Genomic DNA, 18,403 nt, shown 5'->3' with positions numbered 1-18,403 from the left:
CTAAAGTTTGACAGAGAATAATTTTTAGGATCTTGTTTTCTGATATATTTGCATAAGACATCAAAGGAACAAACACCCTTGTGCTACCCTCTCCCACCCCGCAATACATACACACATACACACACACACACACACACACACACACACACACGACCTTACCACACTGGAAAGACAAGGAGTGCTATAATGGAAATCTGTATGCAGATAACCCAGTGATTCAGATCCACGTTTCATAATCAGATGGCATATTGTATCACAAATAACTTGAAAATCAATGCCCAATGTAATCACTTTACCAAAATGTTCAGAAGTACCCATTAAAGCTGATTATGTGTATACCTTATGACCCAGCAATCCACCCCTAGATGTGCACGCAACAGAAATATGCACATATGTTCACTAAAAGACATGCAAGAATGTGCACAGTGGCACCCTCATATTAGCCAGAAACTGGAAACGACCCTGCTGTATAATAAAGAATTTTGCTGGCATTTGTCCCTGGTCCCTGGGAAATAGCCTCTAAATCTTTGGAATCTCCAAGTAAGAAGCACGTCTTTGTTATTCCTGGTGATCTGTGACCATACCTGAGTTTATGCTAATGAGATGGCTCAGGATGGGGCTGGCTGTGTCAGGAAGACCAACCGTCTGATTACAGGGTTGGGGCTTTGAGCCAGGTGGTACCAGCCAGGGAGGGGAGCAGGGGCTGGAGAGCAAGTTCAATCACAGGCCAAGGAGCCAATCACTCACACCTATGTGATGATGCCTTGAGGAAAAACTCTGGACACAGAAGCTCAGGTGAGCCTTCTAGGCTGGTAATCATACATCAGTGCTCCAGGGTCGTGACACGGCCTAAGGACATGGGAGCTTCACATTTGGGATCCTCCCAAACTTTGCCCTGAGTGTCTCTTCATTTGGCTGGTCCCCACGTGCATGCTTTATAATACAATGGTACTCATAAGTACAGCACTTTTCTGAGTCCCATGAATCGTGCTAGGGAATTATCAGACATAAAGGGTTTAGCAGGAACTCCCTAAATTGCAGCTAGCTGGTCAGAAGTGCAGGGGGCCTGGGACCCCCAGGGCTTGAGGCTGCTGTCTGAAGTGGGGAGGGCCTTGTGGAGGACTCTGCCCTTGACCTGCAGAATGTGACCTCACTCCAGCTAGTCAGGGCCAGGATTGCATTGTGCAGCCCACATTTCTATGGTAGAAGTAGATCAGTGAATTGCGGTACATTCACACAATGGAAACCCAAAAGGCAATGAGAATAAACAAATTACAATAACACACAACAGTGTGGAGGAATCTCACAGACAAAAGATTCCCAGACACCAGAAGTGTACATATCACATAATTCCATTTATAAAAAGTTCGGTAACAAGCACATCATCATATCTGTGGTGTTGAAGTCGGGAGATTAGTTACACTTGGGAGTGAGGAGGAATTACGAGGCTCAGGGGAGTCCTGGGGCCATGGCCACGCTCTGCGTCTTGATCTGGGTGCAGGTTGCCCAGGTGTCCTCACGTTGTGAAAATTCATTGGGCCATTACTTAGGATTTGCGCACTTTTCTGTATGTAGGTTGTACTTCAGTGACATTTACTTTGAAAACAAAGTCAATGCCTACCTTGCTGTGTTCAGAGATAATTACATCTCGATAGGGATCGTCCTCTGATCTAGGTCCTAATTTAGTATTTGGAGGTTTTCATTATATTAAATACTATTTTCCAGCACCCATGAAAGAAATGTAAATATGTCATTGTCATTTGACCCTAGAATTAGACAGGGATGTGCAGCTCTAAAGAACCTATTAGAATATCTTAAATTCAGAGAGGTAGAAAAATTAGACATTGCATAAAGATGTAATATATACAATTTAGAATCAATATATGAAATACAAAAAAAATGAAAAAGTCCAAGCACCTTTCCTTTCTTCCTCGGAAATGTCATGAATCTTCCGGTTCACAAACTCGGCATAGGAAGCAGCATACCACACCTGCAAGAGCCAAGTACATCATCAAGGACTAAGGCATCACCGGATGTGCTTCACGTGCTTCAATTCCTCCTCCTGCTCACAGGAAACAATTCAGGATTTTCTACAGCCCACGGAAAACAAACAAACAAACAAAAGAAGCCGAACTGTGAGGTAACCCCATTAGCGCCGACGGTCAGTCAGGAAGTTTGTCTGCCAAGACACACTGTGTGTTTTCTTTTTCCTTTGTAAAAAACTGTGGGACTTCCCTGGCGGTCCAGTGGTTAGGACTCCGCGCCTCCACTGCAGGGGGCACGGGTTCGATCCCTGGTCAGGGCACTGAGATCCCACATGCCGCGCGGTGAGGCCAAAAACATCAATCAATAAAATGTAAAAAATAAAAAGATAAAAAACTGGTTTTGTTATTAGAACAACTTCACGAGAGATAACATCAATAGTCTCTTGATGTGCATGAAGCAGAGACTCTTCCAATTCTTTTATGTGTATTTAAACACAGGTTTCTCCACAGCTGTGATCATGGTGGCTCCACCCCGACACTGCTGGGTCATCAGAGCTACCCCACCTTCCTGAGCCTCTTCCTCCGTCCTACCCCGCCGGCTGCTTCTGCTCAGTCTCCCTGTCTGGCTGTCCTTCCCCTTCCGCACCCCTGAACAGTGCTGTTCCTCGAAGCGTAGTCCAAGTCCAGGGCCTTCTTATTTCTTCCTGAGGTGATCACATCCATTGCAGCCAACTCTGTGCTAATGACTCCCAGGTCACTGCCTCTACCCCAGACCCTCCCCTCCTGCCCTCTACCTACATTCTACTACCTGCCTGATGGCGCTTGTCCGGAACTGACTTCCAGATGCTCCCCTCCTCGCCCCCCACCCCTGCCTACCTTTCCCATCTCAATAAACACCCCACCTTCCACACAGTTGCTCAGACTTGAAATCTAAAAGCTAACCCTTTTTAAAATATATTTATTTATTTGGCTGCACTGGGTCTTAGTTGCGGCAGGCGGGATCTTTGGTTGTGGCATGTGAACTCTTAGCTGTGGCATGTGGGATCTAGTTCCCTGACCAGGGATCAAACCCGGGCCCCCTGCATTGGGAGCGCGGAGGCTTAGCCCCTGGACCACCATATTTCTGTCTTCTTTTGTAATGCCTCAGTAAGAACTCTCGGTGGCTCAGACGTCCTCCGTCTAGACGCACACCAAGATGAGCTCTTGCCTGGTTTTCTAACGAGCCTCTGCTTTTCCACTCTTGCTCCCTGTGTTCCAGTCCCCACACAGGAGCCAGCGTGGTCTTCTGGAAACACAGTCTGATTTCATCACTCACTCCCGTGCTTAATGGCCTGCAACAGCTGCTTGGTTCTCAGTAAACCTCGAGTGCTTGACGCTGGTCTGCAAAGGGCTCCCACCCCTCTCCTTTACCCACCTTCAGCTCCACCAACATGTAGAGCTCTTGCCCTTGCTGTTCCACCACCAGGAATGTTGGGTTCTTCACTGTCATCTCCTCAGCAAGGCCCGCCCTCTCCCGTCACACCTAAACTGGGGCCTTTCCTGTTATCTGCTCCTTTCACACCTTCTGTGTCCTTCACAGCACTTCCCACTATTTGATATTATTTGCTTATTTACACTTTCTGCCCACCTCCCCTCTAGAGGACAAGTTCCTTGAACGCAGGGCACCAGTCTGTCTTCTCCTAATGTCTGGAACATAGTACAAGCTCCATGTGTTGGTCACTAAATGAATTCATCATATACAATTGTTGTGGAACATTAGTTTAACCATATGGAAATAATCACACTGAGAGACTTCATTTTCAACTGCGGAATAATATTCTACAGAGTCTGTATTCTATACTTTACTTGACCATGACCCTGTGGTTGGATTTTTAGGTAGTTTATCATTCTGCTGTTATAAATTCTACCTTGTTCATCGATTCCAAAAGGTATGTTTCTCATATTCTCTGATTCAGAAATCAGAGTGTGCCTCCCAGTCCATGGCATTCTGTGGTCACTGCCCTGACATAGCCGTGACCACCTGCATTTGCTCCTGCACAAACCTGGCTGAGATCTCTCTATTCTCACCTCATTCTGGTTATGTGTCCCACTGGCACTCCGTGAGGTGCTACACTTGCCAAGCAATGCAAATGAAGGCCAAAAAAAATTGCTATCTCCCTCAGAATAAATGAAAGAAATTTCAAAGCAATGCAAGGCTGGTGTGATCATGCCGGAGGAACTCTCATTAAGGTATCAAACATTGAGTGATCAGAAACTTCCCACTGACTCGATCAAAAAACTCTCAACTTCCAAGGACATGTGTTTCAGTTGAGGAAAAAGACACATATGGGTTCAGTCAATGGGAAAGCACAGCATCAAAACTTATAGAAAAGCTATCAGTGGCTTGGAAAAATATCCCAGAGATGACGGCGGAGCAGTTATTCTAAAAACACTGCATCATCATCAACACCTTGATGGCACAGAAGATGACAGACAGACAAAAGCACAAACATCCATGATAAAGTAAAACAATGATCCAGCTAAAGAAAAAAAAAGGCAGACTGCACAGAAAGCAGTTTATACCTTAACCAATTTATTTTGCTTATAGTGCGCCTTTTTAAATATGCATAAGTGTGATGTGATTTCAAAATTATGTCTAAATAAGTCCAAAATAGCTCCTGCAATAAATATAAAATAACTATTTCTGTTGATGAAAATAAGCACTGAGGCGCTTCCCTGGTGGCGCAGTGGTTGAGAGTCCTCCTGCCGATGCAGGGGACGCAGGTTCGTGCCCCGGTCCGGGAAGATCCCACGTGCCACCGAGCGGCTGGGCCCGTGAGCCATGGCCGCTGAGCCTGCGCGTCCGGAGCCTGTGCTCCGCGACGGGGAGAGACCGCAGCAGTGAGAGGCCCACGTACCGCAAAAAAAAAAAAAAAAAAAAAGCACTGTAACATAGCTCAGCTGGCAGTGTATTTTTTTTCTTAACGGTGTGTAAAATAATGGTGCATCTTAATGTCTGAGTCAGTAAAAAAATTACAAAATTCTAATGTATCTAGCTCTATCTTTGTTTATAATTATTTCCTCAGACTTATTTTCAAGGATTGGGTTTACTCAGCCAAGAACATTTTTGCTGCCTACTGTCAGAAATATTCTATAAAATATTGCAATTCTGAAACAATTCCCTATTTTTTAAACCCTCACACTCCTTGTATTATATCTGTTTATTTTTGCTAGTTTAAATTAACAAAAATATTAACTCATAGTTGCTTTAAGGGTTTTTAAATTATCAACCTTTAAAAAAATTTTTTAACATTTCTTTACTATTTGAGTCCTCCCCCAAGTAAAGTCTATTCCCTATACTTATTTATTGTCCATCTGGATGTAGTGAGGTTAGAGGAACACAACTTTCTCTCAGTTTGTATACGCAAACCTTTTAACATATATTACAAATATTTCCCCCATTCTGTTGCTTTCTTTTTATGTGTTGTTTTTGTTGTTCGTTATATTGAACTATTATATTCTTATTTAATTGTATCTGTCTGCCTTCTACTGAATTAAAAGAGAAAATAATCTCCCCTCCACAGTTAAAAAGTATTCATTCAGTATCAAGAATTTACTGGAATACAGGTGTGAGATGTGAATCTCCTTCTACACATTTTCTTTGGAGGTTATGGACTATCTACTTGACGGTTTCAAAGATGCAGGGTTTGTACAGCTTTTAAACAAAGTCTAGGTCTTTGTTCCCCCCAAAGAAGTATCTACTTCTCACTTTACCACACTGAGGCACAGTGCTATTCAGTGTTCATGTACCAAAGCAATCATTTCTAACATATTTTTCATTTATAACTTTAATATTTTGACCCCCTCTTTTTACCATGTTCCTAACATAGCTTTAAAAACGGGCGGGGGGGTGGGCGTGGAGGGGATTTTCCCTTAGAATCATAGCGCAATTTTCATTAATCATCAAGAGTTAATATTTAGACAAATTCCTACAGAGTGTTATCCCCCCAAAATATATTCCTAAAATCAGAAGTCAGTGCATAGAATTCTTTGGGTAAAATGAGTCTTCAGATAAAGAAATCTTGCCCATACATCTGAATCCCATTTTACAAGATCTCCTGTTTCCCAACTAACTCTTCCTTAGAATGTGTAAATGATGTGAAGTAAGCCCATCTTTAATCCCACAGACCTGCCTGTGCCCCCAAAGCAACTACTTCCTCACCCCTGGGCCTAATACCTTCATGAATGCCTTTGATAGATCTCAAAAGTCATATACTTTTCATTCTGTTTTATTTGTGGGATTATTAGAAGTGTACAGTACACAGCAAGTGCTCAGTAAGTAAGTGAATTACAAGAAAAGGACCATTTTTTAAAGAATCCCTCTGCAAAGGGAAAGAAAAAGTAGGAAAACCATGAAACAATTGCAATTCCTAGCAAAGGCGCCACTGACCCAGCACTGTACCTTAAGCTCTTGCTTGGGCTCCACGTTCTTAATTGTTGTGTAGTACACGTGGTGGCCATACTGGTAAGCCACCAGGTTCTGCTCCAGGTGATTCTGGGCCGGGCGCACGAACATCATCCAGTTACAAAGGGTCTCGTCAGACAACTCAAACCACAGGTCTTCATGCAAATCCCTGTCTTTTCGGTCACCTTTATCAAGAGAAACCTGCAACCAGAGTGAAAGTAAAAAGACACACATACACAAAACCTCTAATATGATAGATATTCATGTAATGATATACAAGATATTGTTCCTGAAATTAACCAGATATGCTGATTCTCCCCTTTGTATCTAGAAAGATACTGGAATTGTGTCTTGCCGAATGGAACAGGAAAAAGATACTTTCTGAAGACTCACCTATAGGAGGATTACTTAGCAAAATCTAAAAGTTAGCACCCTGAGTGGACAGCTTTGGTTGATATTTCATCATTAACTAACACATCCAAAAATGCTACTAATAAGCCAGAAAATGCAAGCAAAATACTCTCCAGTTTGTTACAAGTTACTTCCTTTGGGGGTTCAACAGCATTTCATTTATAATATGTAGCCCGGTGATAGGTATGTCTCTTTACAAAGTTATATTCTTTCTAGGACACCTTGAGCACTCACCAAGAAAATCTCCCCATGGCAGCTGCTGATTTCTCAAAAACACACCACCAAAATTCTCCCTCCCCACTGCCTTTCTTGGTTCTACAGAGTGGCTCTCCAAGAAGAAGACAGCAGAGGGGTTGGATAGAAGCAAAAGCATCAAAAGGGAGGAACAGACATCAGTGTAAATATACCGTAACACACCGTGAACTATTCTTCAACAAAAGATTCAACAGGATAGACCTGTTTCAAAAACTGAAAAGAGGGGCTTCCCTGGTGGCGCAGTGGTTGAGAATCTGCCTGCCAGTGCAGGGGACACGGGTTCGAGCCCTGGTCTGGGAAGATCCCACATGTCGCGGAGCAACTAGGCCCGTGCGCCACAACTACTGAGCCTGCGCATCTGGAGCTTGTGCTCCGCAACAAGAGAAGCCACCGCAATGAGAAGCCCGCGCACCGCGATGAAGAGTGGCCCCCACTCGCCGCAACTAGAGAAAGCCTTCGCACAGAAACGAAGACCCAACGCAGCCAAAAATAAATAAATAAATTGATTAATTAATTTTAAAAAAAAACTGAAAAGAGGTTTTCCTAAAAACATTAGGGGAATTAACAGATAACATGAGTCGACGTAATTCTGTGTTCCAGTCAAAGTTAATTTGAAAAAACAGCTGTCGAGTCCCTTTTATGGGATGAATTCTGTCCCCCCAAAATTCGTATGTTGAAGCCCTAGCCCCCCAGTAGCCCAGAATGTAACTGCATTCGGAGACAGGGCTTTGAAAGAGTGGGTCCCAATCCCATCTGACTGGTGTCCTCATAGGAAGGGGAGATCAGGACACGCAGAGAAGCTCCAGAGGCATCTTGCAGACAGGGACAGCCCTGTGCAAAGGCAGCCACAGGGCAGCCACCTGCAAGCCAAGGAGAGCAGCCTCACAGGGCGCCAGCCTTGCCTGCACCTTGGCCTTGGACTTCCAGCCTCCAGGACTGTGAGAGAACAAACATCGGTTCTTTAAGCTCCCCCGGTCTGTCGTGTTTGATTCTGGCAGCCCTCCCAGACTAATCCAGCCCCTGAGAACTACACCTCTCAGAATTATTCACGATGAGACTTCGGGGACTGAAACTGTACCCTCTGTGTCATTGGTGAGAGAGAAAACGTCTCCATTTGAAACAAGTCAAGCATAGAAAGAAAAATACTAGCGAACTGCTATGAGACTGCATTAAGAGGCTTGGTGGGAAAACGCGTGCCCCTTAAAAATCATCAGAATGAGACTGGACTATGTTGAAGCATAAATTACCTTGAGGTGGATGTAACAGTCCTTCAGCTCCGACTCCCTGACCAGCGGCCCCTCCACGGGGCCGAACTGGGTGCGCTTGGGGATCCGCCTTTTGGAGAACACACCGCCCAGGAACCTGTCGATGTACAGCACCAGGGGCAGGCTGGCCCGCGCCCGAGTCAGCACCGGCCGGTTGGGGATCGGATGCAGGGGGCCATGCTTCGGGCACACGGAAGAGTGTGCGTTATTACACTCTTCACACCCTACACGAGAGAGAAATCCTCAATGTGACAGTCTCAGGGAAAAAGTTCCAACCTGAAAAATCCCCAAATCTAAATTTCCAAGCCCAAACTCAATGAACTCCTACAACTGCAATACCCGTTCCATTGTAATACGTTACTCCTCAGAGGCCACTAAAATCCTGTACTTTTCTTCTAAAATCAGGCAGAATTAGCTTGCGGCCTGCCAGAAATAATTTGCAGGCTGTGATGTATTCCTCTATCGGATATTCATTCAAATAGTGGCATTAAACTTACAAATCAATTATAACATGTCTGAAAAGAGAAAAGAAGAGCTTATTAGGCTAAATGTTGCAAAATCTGATGAGAATTTTATACTATGTAAATTACGTGAATTTTATAGTATGTAAATTATAGCACAATAAAGCTGTTTTTTAAAAACCCGACAATACTGTTTAATCAGTTTCCTCAAAGGGAGTTATAGAAGCCTTATTGTCTGGGCATGTCTAAATCAACAGAAAAAGCGCTGTTGAGTTTGAGATTTCCATGTGTACTGTGTGAAGGTAATGCTGAAATGAATGAATTTAGCATCCCATCTTTCATTCACCTGGATGATACAATTAGCCCAGCCCTGATATGTATTTCAGCTCATTCTGCGAGTGACCGGTTGGCACTAAGCATCCACGTTCAGCCCCTTTCCCAGTGTCACCCATCTGTCCGCTCACCGACAGAATGAGATAGGTACAGCCACAAAACAGAAAAAAGTGACTGGACCACACGGAGAGCATACTCATGACCCTAAACAAATCTAATTAACCAATTATAGTTTACCCAACTCTGGCTGTGTGATGACCTGACTTAGAAAATGGGTATTTTCAATTTCCACAGTTCTCCAATAATGGAGAGCTATCTTATATTAATATTTATAAGATAAAGTGACCTTGTGTGTATTTGACTAAGGAGTTGCCTTGAAAACTTATGAATTCAAAGAAAAGCAAAATGAGGAAGCCCTTCTTTGGGCGTGGAGATGAACACGGGCCCCATGCAAACAGGCCTACCACAACTAGATGGAAGGTCCAGGGGAAATACGGTGAGACCTCAAAGCTCTGCAGGGTCTCATAACTCACAAGAGGAGATAAGGACTTTGCCATCTAGGCACGAAGTTGATGGGCAGCAGCAATGGCTTGGTGGGTGGAAGCAGGACCCGCCCCCTAAGCAGGCAGGACGGACAGGCAGTGGTCCTGGGCACCTGCAGCCAGCAGACACCCAAGTTTGAACCCTGACTCTTGAACAACTGAGCACGACCTTGGGAAAGCTGCCGACCTCACAAGACTGTGGGGAGCATTAGTCGATTAGAAAAATGCAGTTCTCTGGTGCCTGGGGTGTCTTTTCATAACAGGCATTTTTTCAGGTCGGTATGAAGAGAGGTGAAGCAGGAAGGGAACTCGTGGAATCGGAAATGGCTGGATCTGCCAGGACTGGACAACATCACGGTCTGGCAGCTGGAGTTCTGGGATCAGAGACTGAGGCTCGGTCCTGACCCAGCCCTGGCCCCCTGTGGCACTGAGCAGGCTGCCCAGTTCCCCTGGGCTTCAGTCCACTCATCGGTACAATCAGAACTCTAGGGACAGCCAAGGCCTCCTTCACAGGCTGCCTGAGGACGGAGTGAGGGGGACACCTAGACCGGGAGCAGCATCTGTGCCAGGAGCCCCAGCAGGAGCCAGCCCGCCCTGTGCCACACACGCTTCCGAGAGGCAGCTCTACGTACACAGGTCGTGCGGGTCGAAGGGCCGAGGGGGGTCAGGCTCCCAGTCGTCCAGGTCTGTGTCTTCACCATCCTCCTCCTCCTCCTCCGAGTCCTCCTCCGAGTCCTCCTCCTCCTTGGCCTCCAGTCTGGCCATGGGGTTCTGCAGGGTCGCCAAAGGGTCCGAGCCATCCACACCCTCAATTGAAGGTAGCACCTGGCTGTGCACCGGCAACGAGGCCTGAACGACATTTAATCGTAAGGTTAGTACAGCCTGTTTGGGGTTAGCTGGGACACACACGCAGAATACAAGGTTTTGGCGCAATACTCTTCTCGCCAGCTCCCTTCAAGGCCCTGCAGAAATGACCCTTATTTCCATCTACGGGCTGTAATAAGGAATCTGTTTTCCTTTTCGCTGTTTCTGCCCAACATCTGGGCTCCACCAGTGCCAGCGGGAGTTTCAGATCCCACAAGCCCCTGCCCATGTGCTGGGGACTCTCGTGCTGATCCCAGCCTTCACCTGAAGTCCCACTTCCTTGCTCTCTCAGCCTCTCCAAACCCGCATGAGGGGCCTGCCCTGTCTCCCCGGAGACTTCAAATATGAAAGTAACAAACCCTTCCAAACCCTCCTGGAGCATGTGTGGTATCATCAGCCTCAGTTTGGTTTGGGGTGGGGACCCTCCTGCCTTTGCAGGTGGCCACACCATAATGCAGGTAAAGATCTGACCCACCTTCAACCACGTGGCTTTAAAATGGAACACGTGGTGCAAGACGCAGTTGGTAAAATTCAGTGGGTACCAGGTCTCCTTTCACACACTTCAGAGAGGCCGAGGTTTGTAAGTAACAAGGAAGGAGATGCCTATTTTGTTCATCACACTGAAATTAGTCTCTTGCAAATAAGACACGGTTTGGGTCATGGATTCGATTAATGCAACTTGACCAAATACACCGGAAGAAAAGAATGGTACCTTAAAAGTTCTCACGGGCTTCCCTGGTGGCGCAGTGGTTGGGAATCTGCCTGCCGATGCAGGGGACGCAGGTTCGTGCCCCGGTCCGGGAAGATCCCACATGCCGCGGAGCGGCTGGACCCGTGAGCCATGGCCGCTGAGCCTGCGCGTCCAGAGCCTGTGCTCCACAATGGGACAGGCCACAACAGTGAGAGGCCCGTGTACCGCAAAAAAAAAAAAAAAAAAAAAAAAAAAAAAAAAAAAAAAAAAGTTCTCACCTCCTAAATAAGCGGGCTCGGGATATGTACCACTCAGATCCCTCTGATGCAAGCGCATTTCTCCTGCCCCGTTAGCACCATTACTCATACTCAAGCCACGCCCTCCCCCTGTTCAACAAGTAAGATGCGTGTTTTGAGTGCCTACTCCCTTTTTTTCCTTTGTCTTTCCTCGCCTAGAATGCTCTTCCCTCGGCAACCGTCTAAACCCTGTCCTCGTCGTCCGCTTTCTCGGAGAACAGCGTCTGCTCTCTGCTCTGACCTTCTGCAGCCCCTGGAGTCACAGAATCCCACCCAGCAACACCGTCCAGCCTGGGCTTCACGTTTCCTCACAGTGCCCAGCAGGCAGCCCGATGGCTCTGGAACAGCTCAGGGATGTTCCCGTGGAGTCAAGACCTCCCCAACTTCCCTCTCAAGTTGCACCAAGTAAGTGCCCCCTCTGTGCCACATGAAGACCGTTCCTCCAGTACTTCAAGACCAAAGCCCCTAATGCACTGACCCACTGCTCACAGTCCTGCTGTGTCCATTCACCCCTCAGTGGATCCCCATCAGCTTGCACCAGCGTTTGCTGGAGACCGCCACGTCCTAGTGCTCCCCATTTGGAACTGGCAGGTCACTGGGTCCTCTTGTCCGCTCAAAGAGCGCTACTGAACCCTTTTTCTCCTGCTCAGGACTTACATAGCTGATTTTTACTTAAATGGCCATGTATCTCTAGTATATTTCATTTTATTGTCTTTTCTGTTCTTTCAGTCTGCCAAGATCTTTCAGAATCTTGGTTCTGACATGGCACACCTTAGCTGTTCCTTGTAGCTTTGTCTCCATTGCCAATTCGTGTGCATTTTCCTGGTAGCCCAGCTTGCCTCTCTCACTTGTACCTCACGCGAGCAGACCACAGGCTTTGGAGTCAGACAGATTTGGATTAAGATGCTGGCAGGTTAACACACTTCTCTAAACCTGTGTTTCTTTATCTGTAAAATGGGCATGGTAATAATACCTCATAGGTTGTTGTGAGGATTAAGTGGAGCAATGTGTATATGAGGCCAGTAGTAGAGTGTCTGGCATTTAGTAAGTGCTTAAGATTAATAATAATAGATTATTATTATTATCATAAGTTCTTTAAGGACCAAGGTGACAGCATGTATTTCCTTCACAACCTTAAAAGGCTGCTGGTCACATAGCAGGTATCCAGTGAAGATTAGTCTGTGGAAATACATTTGGTCCTTTGGGAAATGACATTCTGCAGCTCTTCAGAGAAACATCCTTTCTCAGTTGTGCATCTAAGAACCTCTCAAACTCTGTAAAGAAACAATATTACAGAATCTGACCTGCCAAGGCAGTTAAAGGTCACTGTCCAACATGGGAAACCCTCAGGCTGAAGCAAGCAGATAAAATCAGTTACCTCAGATAGCACACGCGTGTTTTAACATGCATTCACTTAACCCAGGAGCCAGACCCTTGCATGACATTCCATCGGTAGCTCAGGGCCTTTCAGGAGTGTAGACAGGAGAACAAGATTCTGGGAGATGCTTCTGCTTCAACTTCAATAACAACAATAAAATGCCCACTGACATGAGGAGTCAACAAGCAAAAGAACAGGGACTTCTGGCAACAGCACTGCATCTGCCACCCCCTCTGCACCCTGATCTGATCGGCTCCCACTTGCTGTCTCAGAGCGCAGCTTCGATATCACCGTTTACCCTAAGCCACTCAAAGCTTATGCCAGCCTTAGTGATGAATGTTATCACACACTGAACAAACCAAAGCATATATCCACCTCTACTCCTCATCAATTCTTTACCTCTTTGCAGAGCCAACCTGAAAGAATGGATTCAGCAATCGGGAGTTACTCCCATGAAGCTGAGCTGTACTTTTCCCCAACAGATGCTGCTAGAAAGACTGCGGTCAGGCAAGTTACTGCTGGCTTCTCGCCACTGCTGAGAAAGCTGACATCAAAACAGACCGACAACCTCCTCGTCCCTGGGCTGGAACTCTCCTCAAAGGCTGTGGCAAAGAAAAGGCTTGAAGCCTTCAGCATTTCCTAGAGGGACTGATGCTAAAGCACAGGTGGAACATATACCAGAATCATGCAAGTTACCGTCGAAAAGGGATGGAAAGCAGGGAGGATAATCATTTGTAGGTAAGAACTGTGTATTTCAGATACATTGGACCTTAACACACAGTAGGCACGCATTACAGATTTGTTTCATTAATAATTCAAATTCAACTGACATTTACTGCGTGCCAGGCATGTATCTAAATTCCTCTGAGGCCAGATCACTTTAGCACCCAGCTCCTAAGTGGCAGAGATGAAATCCACATTCTGACTCTGCCCTGCTTTTCTACTACATCACAATGGCCCCTGCGGACTTGAGCCGATTCAAGGAGAAGGTAAACAGCACATACACCGTGGGTACCTGAGCACCGAGCAACGAGGTAACACACCTGCTCCTGAGGCAACAGCCAGGCAGCGGGGCGGGGAGCCACGGTGCCAACTTCACTTAGAGGAAAAGATTAGTATCAAAAATAGTTTACGCCCGTGCATTTTGTCACACACAATAAAGCATGGCGAGAGGAAAAGGAATTTGTTAAACTCGTCGTATACTTTCTCCTTCCCACTTAACATCACTCTCGGTAATTATTTCTGAAACGACATAATGCATTTCAGTATACAATTTATCCGAGAGTGAAACATGAAACTACACTGGACAGCAGCAAACACAACAGAATGCTCCGGGTTCCTACTGAGACCAATTATGAGGGCAGCATATTTTCCTCTCAGTGTGTGGGGAGCCACACATGTTCCTTTTCAGAAACAAAGCGGAGACTGTGCTTCTAGGTCTGGAGAGTCCCTTGACTTCCTTACGGACAAGGGAATGCGTATATGAAAAAGGCTTCAAATGGATTTTGCCACCACTACAGACAATTGAAAAAACAGGAACCTCTTTGCTAAGGATTAAAAAAAAAAGCACCCATCATCTATGTTAAACCCTCACTCTAACTTTCTATCCAGAATCTATCCAGGTCATGGAATAAACTGATAATCACTGAGGTGTTATAGCCGGAAATAAAAACCGTGCCGGTTGAAAGGAAACTGCAATAAAGACGGATGCTAAGGCAATGGCTGTACTGCCTGTTATGCCGGGTTCACAGAGCTGTCTGAGAACAACTCTTCTTTTGTACAAAACATAAACAAGCAGATGGTTTCTGGAGACTGGAGATGATGAAGGGCCCTCTGAGGTGCAAATGGCAACAAAACCTCTAATTAAAATGATACCTTAAAATTAAAGCAACAAAATACCACTTTCCTTATCAGATTGGCAAAATATTCAAAGAATGCAAATACCCAATGTGGCAAGGGCGTGTGGAAATGGGCGATCTCATACACTGTTGGTGGGAATGTAAACTTTTTCAGCATCTGAAAAGCAATTTAGAAAGTCCTATCAAAATGGCTTTCCCATTTATAATGACAAATTTCAAAACTATATCAAATAGAGAGAATAGTATAATACATGTTATGTACCCACCACTCGGCTTCAACATTTATCAACTCAGAGCTCACCTTCTTTCAACTCTTCTCCCGCCCACTTTCCCCCTCACTCGATTGTTTTGAAGCAAGCTTCAAACTTTATATATTTTCATCTCTAAGTAGTTCAGTAGATATCTCTACAAGAAAAGGACCTTTATATTTTATTTATTATCATACCTAAAAAATAATCATTCCTTAACATCATCAAATATCCAGTTATTGTTAGGATCTCCCCAATTGTCTCATAATTTTTTTTACAGTTGGTTTGTTCAAATTAGGACCCAAACAAGGTCCACGTGCTGCACCTGACTGCTGCTATGTCTCTGAAGTCTCCTTTAATCTGTAAAATCCATTTCTCTTCTTTTCCTCCGCAATTCGTCTGCTTCCCGCAGTCTAGATGGTGCTAACTGCATCCCTGTGTGTCTTGTAACTTGATCCATTTTGTTTACTGTGCTTCCTATTAGTTGGCAGTGAAATCTAGAGACTCGATCAGATTCAGGTTCAATTTTGGGGGAGGAATACCTCTTATGTGGAAAAATACAGTGCTGTATGTCAAGAGGAGGTACACAACACCAGGAACCCTGTAATGAATGTTCTCTCTTTTTAGTGATATTGACAGTGCTCAGAGGAGTAAGTTGATCCATTCATTACAAAGTGCCTCCTCAGCTTCTTTCTGATGATAGGAGATGAAAAATGGTGAGACTCTAAGCCAGTCATCCCCTCTTTCTTTATTAGTTGGATGCCTCTATAATGAAACTTCCCTCATCAAGTGATTGTTTACCTGAGGACACTCGGGGGGAAAGGCTGGATTCTTTCCGGCCATTTACCACTTTTCCTAATAATGTGGTGGCCCCCTAGCAGCCTCAGAAAGTGACCAAAGAGTTATTTCTTTTCATATCAGTATGAACTTGTGGATTTTAAATATATTTAATGTGTTTCAATCTACTGTAGATATTTTTCCTTTTTTATGAGTCAAATTGTCCCATTTTGGCCCCTTCAAGTTAGATCTTGAGTTCCTTCCCAGGACCCCAGAAGAGAAGTTTTTACTCGCTTCCTTGCATTCTGATAAGACAAGATGTTTCAGGCACATCTTGTACATTTTCTGCCCCAGGGCTAGAATCTGTCATTTTTCTAAGTAGCCCTGATTTCTTTTATTGGAAAACTGTATTTAGAGGCTACATCATTGCTACTGGACTGATGACTTCATCTAAACCTTTTCAGTGGCCAGAACTAGAAAACATGTTTTTTTAAGAGGAAAAAAAAAGTCATGAGTTCATACTGATATTCTAATTCAAATTTAGGATTCTAACTTTTTATTTAAAGTGTTTGATTTTTATATTTGTATCTTTTTTCACTTTCACAAAAATCTTGGTTCTTAAATAATTTAAAATGTGAATACCTTTAGTCTCTATCATTTCTCTTTGGGGAATTTATTCTAAGGAAATAATCTGATATGACATCTGTGAGAATGTTCTTTATAGTAGCAAAAAAGAAAGAAAGAACCTACATATAAAACAATAGATGGAAAATATAAATAATATTACATCCCCATAATAGAATACTATACAGCCAACAAAAATGATGATGTAGCTTTTCAGGATGTTATTAAAAGAAAAAAATATCATCAAGATGAAAGCTACTTTAAAAGAAAAAAAATATCAAATACACTGGCTAAAATACAGTGAACTATTGAATAAACATATAAAACCCCAAACAAAATATTAGCAGACCAAATCCAAATCCAGACATATATAAAAAGGATCAAATAGAGTTTATTACAGAATGCGAGGCTGGATTAACTTTTAAATATCAATTAATATAATCCACCTTATTAACAGTAAAGAGAAAAATCTCAACAGATTCAAAAGGAGCATTTGATAAAAATCAATATCCACGAATAATAATCAACATCAATCAATAATAAACATGCATTAAAAACTATAAATAAAGGGAGCTTTCTTAATCAATGTGTTCTTTTTATAAAAATCCTGCACTAGGGACTTCCCAGCAGTCCAGTGGTTAAGACTCTGCACTTCCACTGCAGGCAGCACGGGTTTGATCCCTGGTCGGGGAACTAAGATCCGCAAGCCAAGCCATACGGTGCAGCCAAAAAAAAGAAAAGAAAATCCTGCACTAAACATCATCCTTAATAGTAAAGTAGTGAAAGTTTGTCCTCTGCGATCAGGAAGGAAAATGAGAAATCTACAAACCTACTAGCACCACCTCTGTTCAGTAATGTATTGGAGATCCTAGCCAGCAGACCAAGGGGGGACAAAAGAAGAAATAAAAAATAAAAGATGTAAGTGAGAAAACATAACAAAACAGAAACAGAGTTATAGACAAAGAACAAACAGGTGGTTACCAGAGTATCGGAGGGTGGGGGAAGGAAAGAAATAGGTGAGGCAGATTAAGAGGTACAAACTTCTAGTTGCAAAATAAGTGAGTCATGGATATGAAATGTACAGTGTGGGGAATACAGTCAGTGAGTAATATCCTTGTATGGTGACATATCATAAGTAGACATCGCGGAATGTATGAAATGTATAGAAAAAAATCATTATGTTGTGTAACAGGAACTAACACAGTACTGTCGGTCAATTATACCTCAAAAACAAACATACAAACTCATAGAAAAAGAGATGCCCCTTGTGGTTACCAGAGGTGGTGGATGGGGGAGGGGGGATTGGATGAAGGTGGTCAAAGGGTAAAACTTCCAGTTACAAGATAAATAAGTCCTAGGGATGTAATGTACAATGCAATAGATATAATGAACACTGCTGTGTGCTATATGTGAAACTTGTTAAGAGAGTAAATGCTAAGAGTTCTCATCACCAAAAAAAAATTTTTTCTATTTGTTTAATTTTGAAGATGACAGATGTTCACTAAACTTATTGTGGCAATCACTGCACGATGTAGGTAAGTCAAATCATTATGCTGTACACCTTGAACTTATAATACAGTGCTATATGTCAATTATATCTCAATAAAACTGGAAGGAAAAAATCCAGCTTTGGATTTTTTATGCTTATATCAGAAAGAAGGAGAAAACCCAGTTTTGGATTTTTTTCCTTATATTGGAAATAAGTAAAAATGTCAGTAATCATAGACAGCCTGACTATTTATCAAGAAAATCAGAAATAGAACTTAGAAAATAAAATTTTAAAAAATCATACCATAATTTACAATACCATCAAAAGACACCAAATATCTAGGAATAAATCTATCGAAAAACCTCTACCCAGAAGACAATTTTCAACTTTTATTGAAAACTCAAGGATACTATGATATATAAAATAGATAACCAACAAGGACCTACTGGGACTTCCCTGGTGGTGCAGTGGTTAAGAATCC

At 43.7% G+C, this 18,403-nt stretch overlaps 1 protein-coding gene across 2 annotated transcripts in view; it reads right to left on the bottom strand.

The window, feature by feature from the left end:
- Window positions 1-18,403, bottom strand: part of PRDM10 (PR/SET domain 10) — an 87,867-nt gene that overhangs the window by 29,995 nt on the left and 39,469 nt on the right. Inside the window, exons 5-9 of one of the 2 annotated variants that reach the window (XM_081240450.1) lie at window positions 14,870-14,941; window positions 10,329-10,545; window positions 8,343-8,584; window positions 6,427-6,630; window positions 1,918-1,990 (exon numbers count right to left, since the gene is read on the bottom strand). In XM_081240450.1, coding sequence (XP_081096576.1) covers window positions 1,918-1,990; window positions 6,427-6,630; window positions 8,343-8,584; window positions 10,329-10,545; window positions 14,870-14,941 — 808 coding nt within the window. The remainder of the gene's footprint in view (window positions 1-1,917; window positions 1,991-6,426; window positions 6,631-8,342; window positions 8,585-10,328; window positions 10,546-14,869; window positions 14,942-18,403) is intronic. The other variant, XM_081240451.1, reaches the window with a different exon arrangement.

The sequence above is a fragment of the Mesoplodon bidens genome (assembly GCF_964165515.1).
Source record: "Mesoplodon bidens genome assembly, chromosome: 7".
NCBI lineage: Eukaryota > Metazoa > Chordata > Mammalia > Artiodactyla > Ziphiidae > Mesoplodon > Mesoplodon bidens.
Note: the sequence above shows the minus strand (reverse complement) of the source record. Positions and strands in the feature narration are given on the sequence as shown.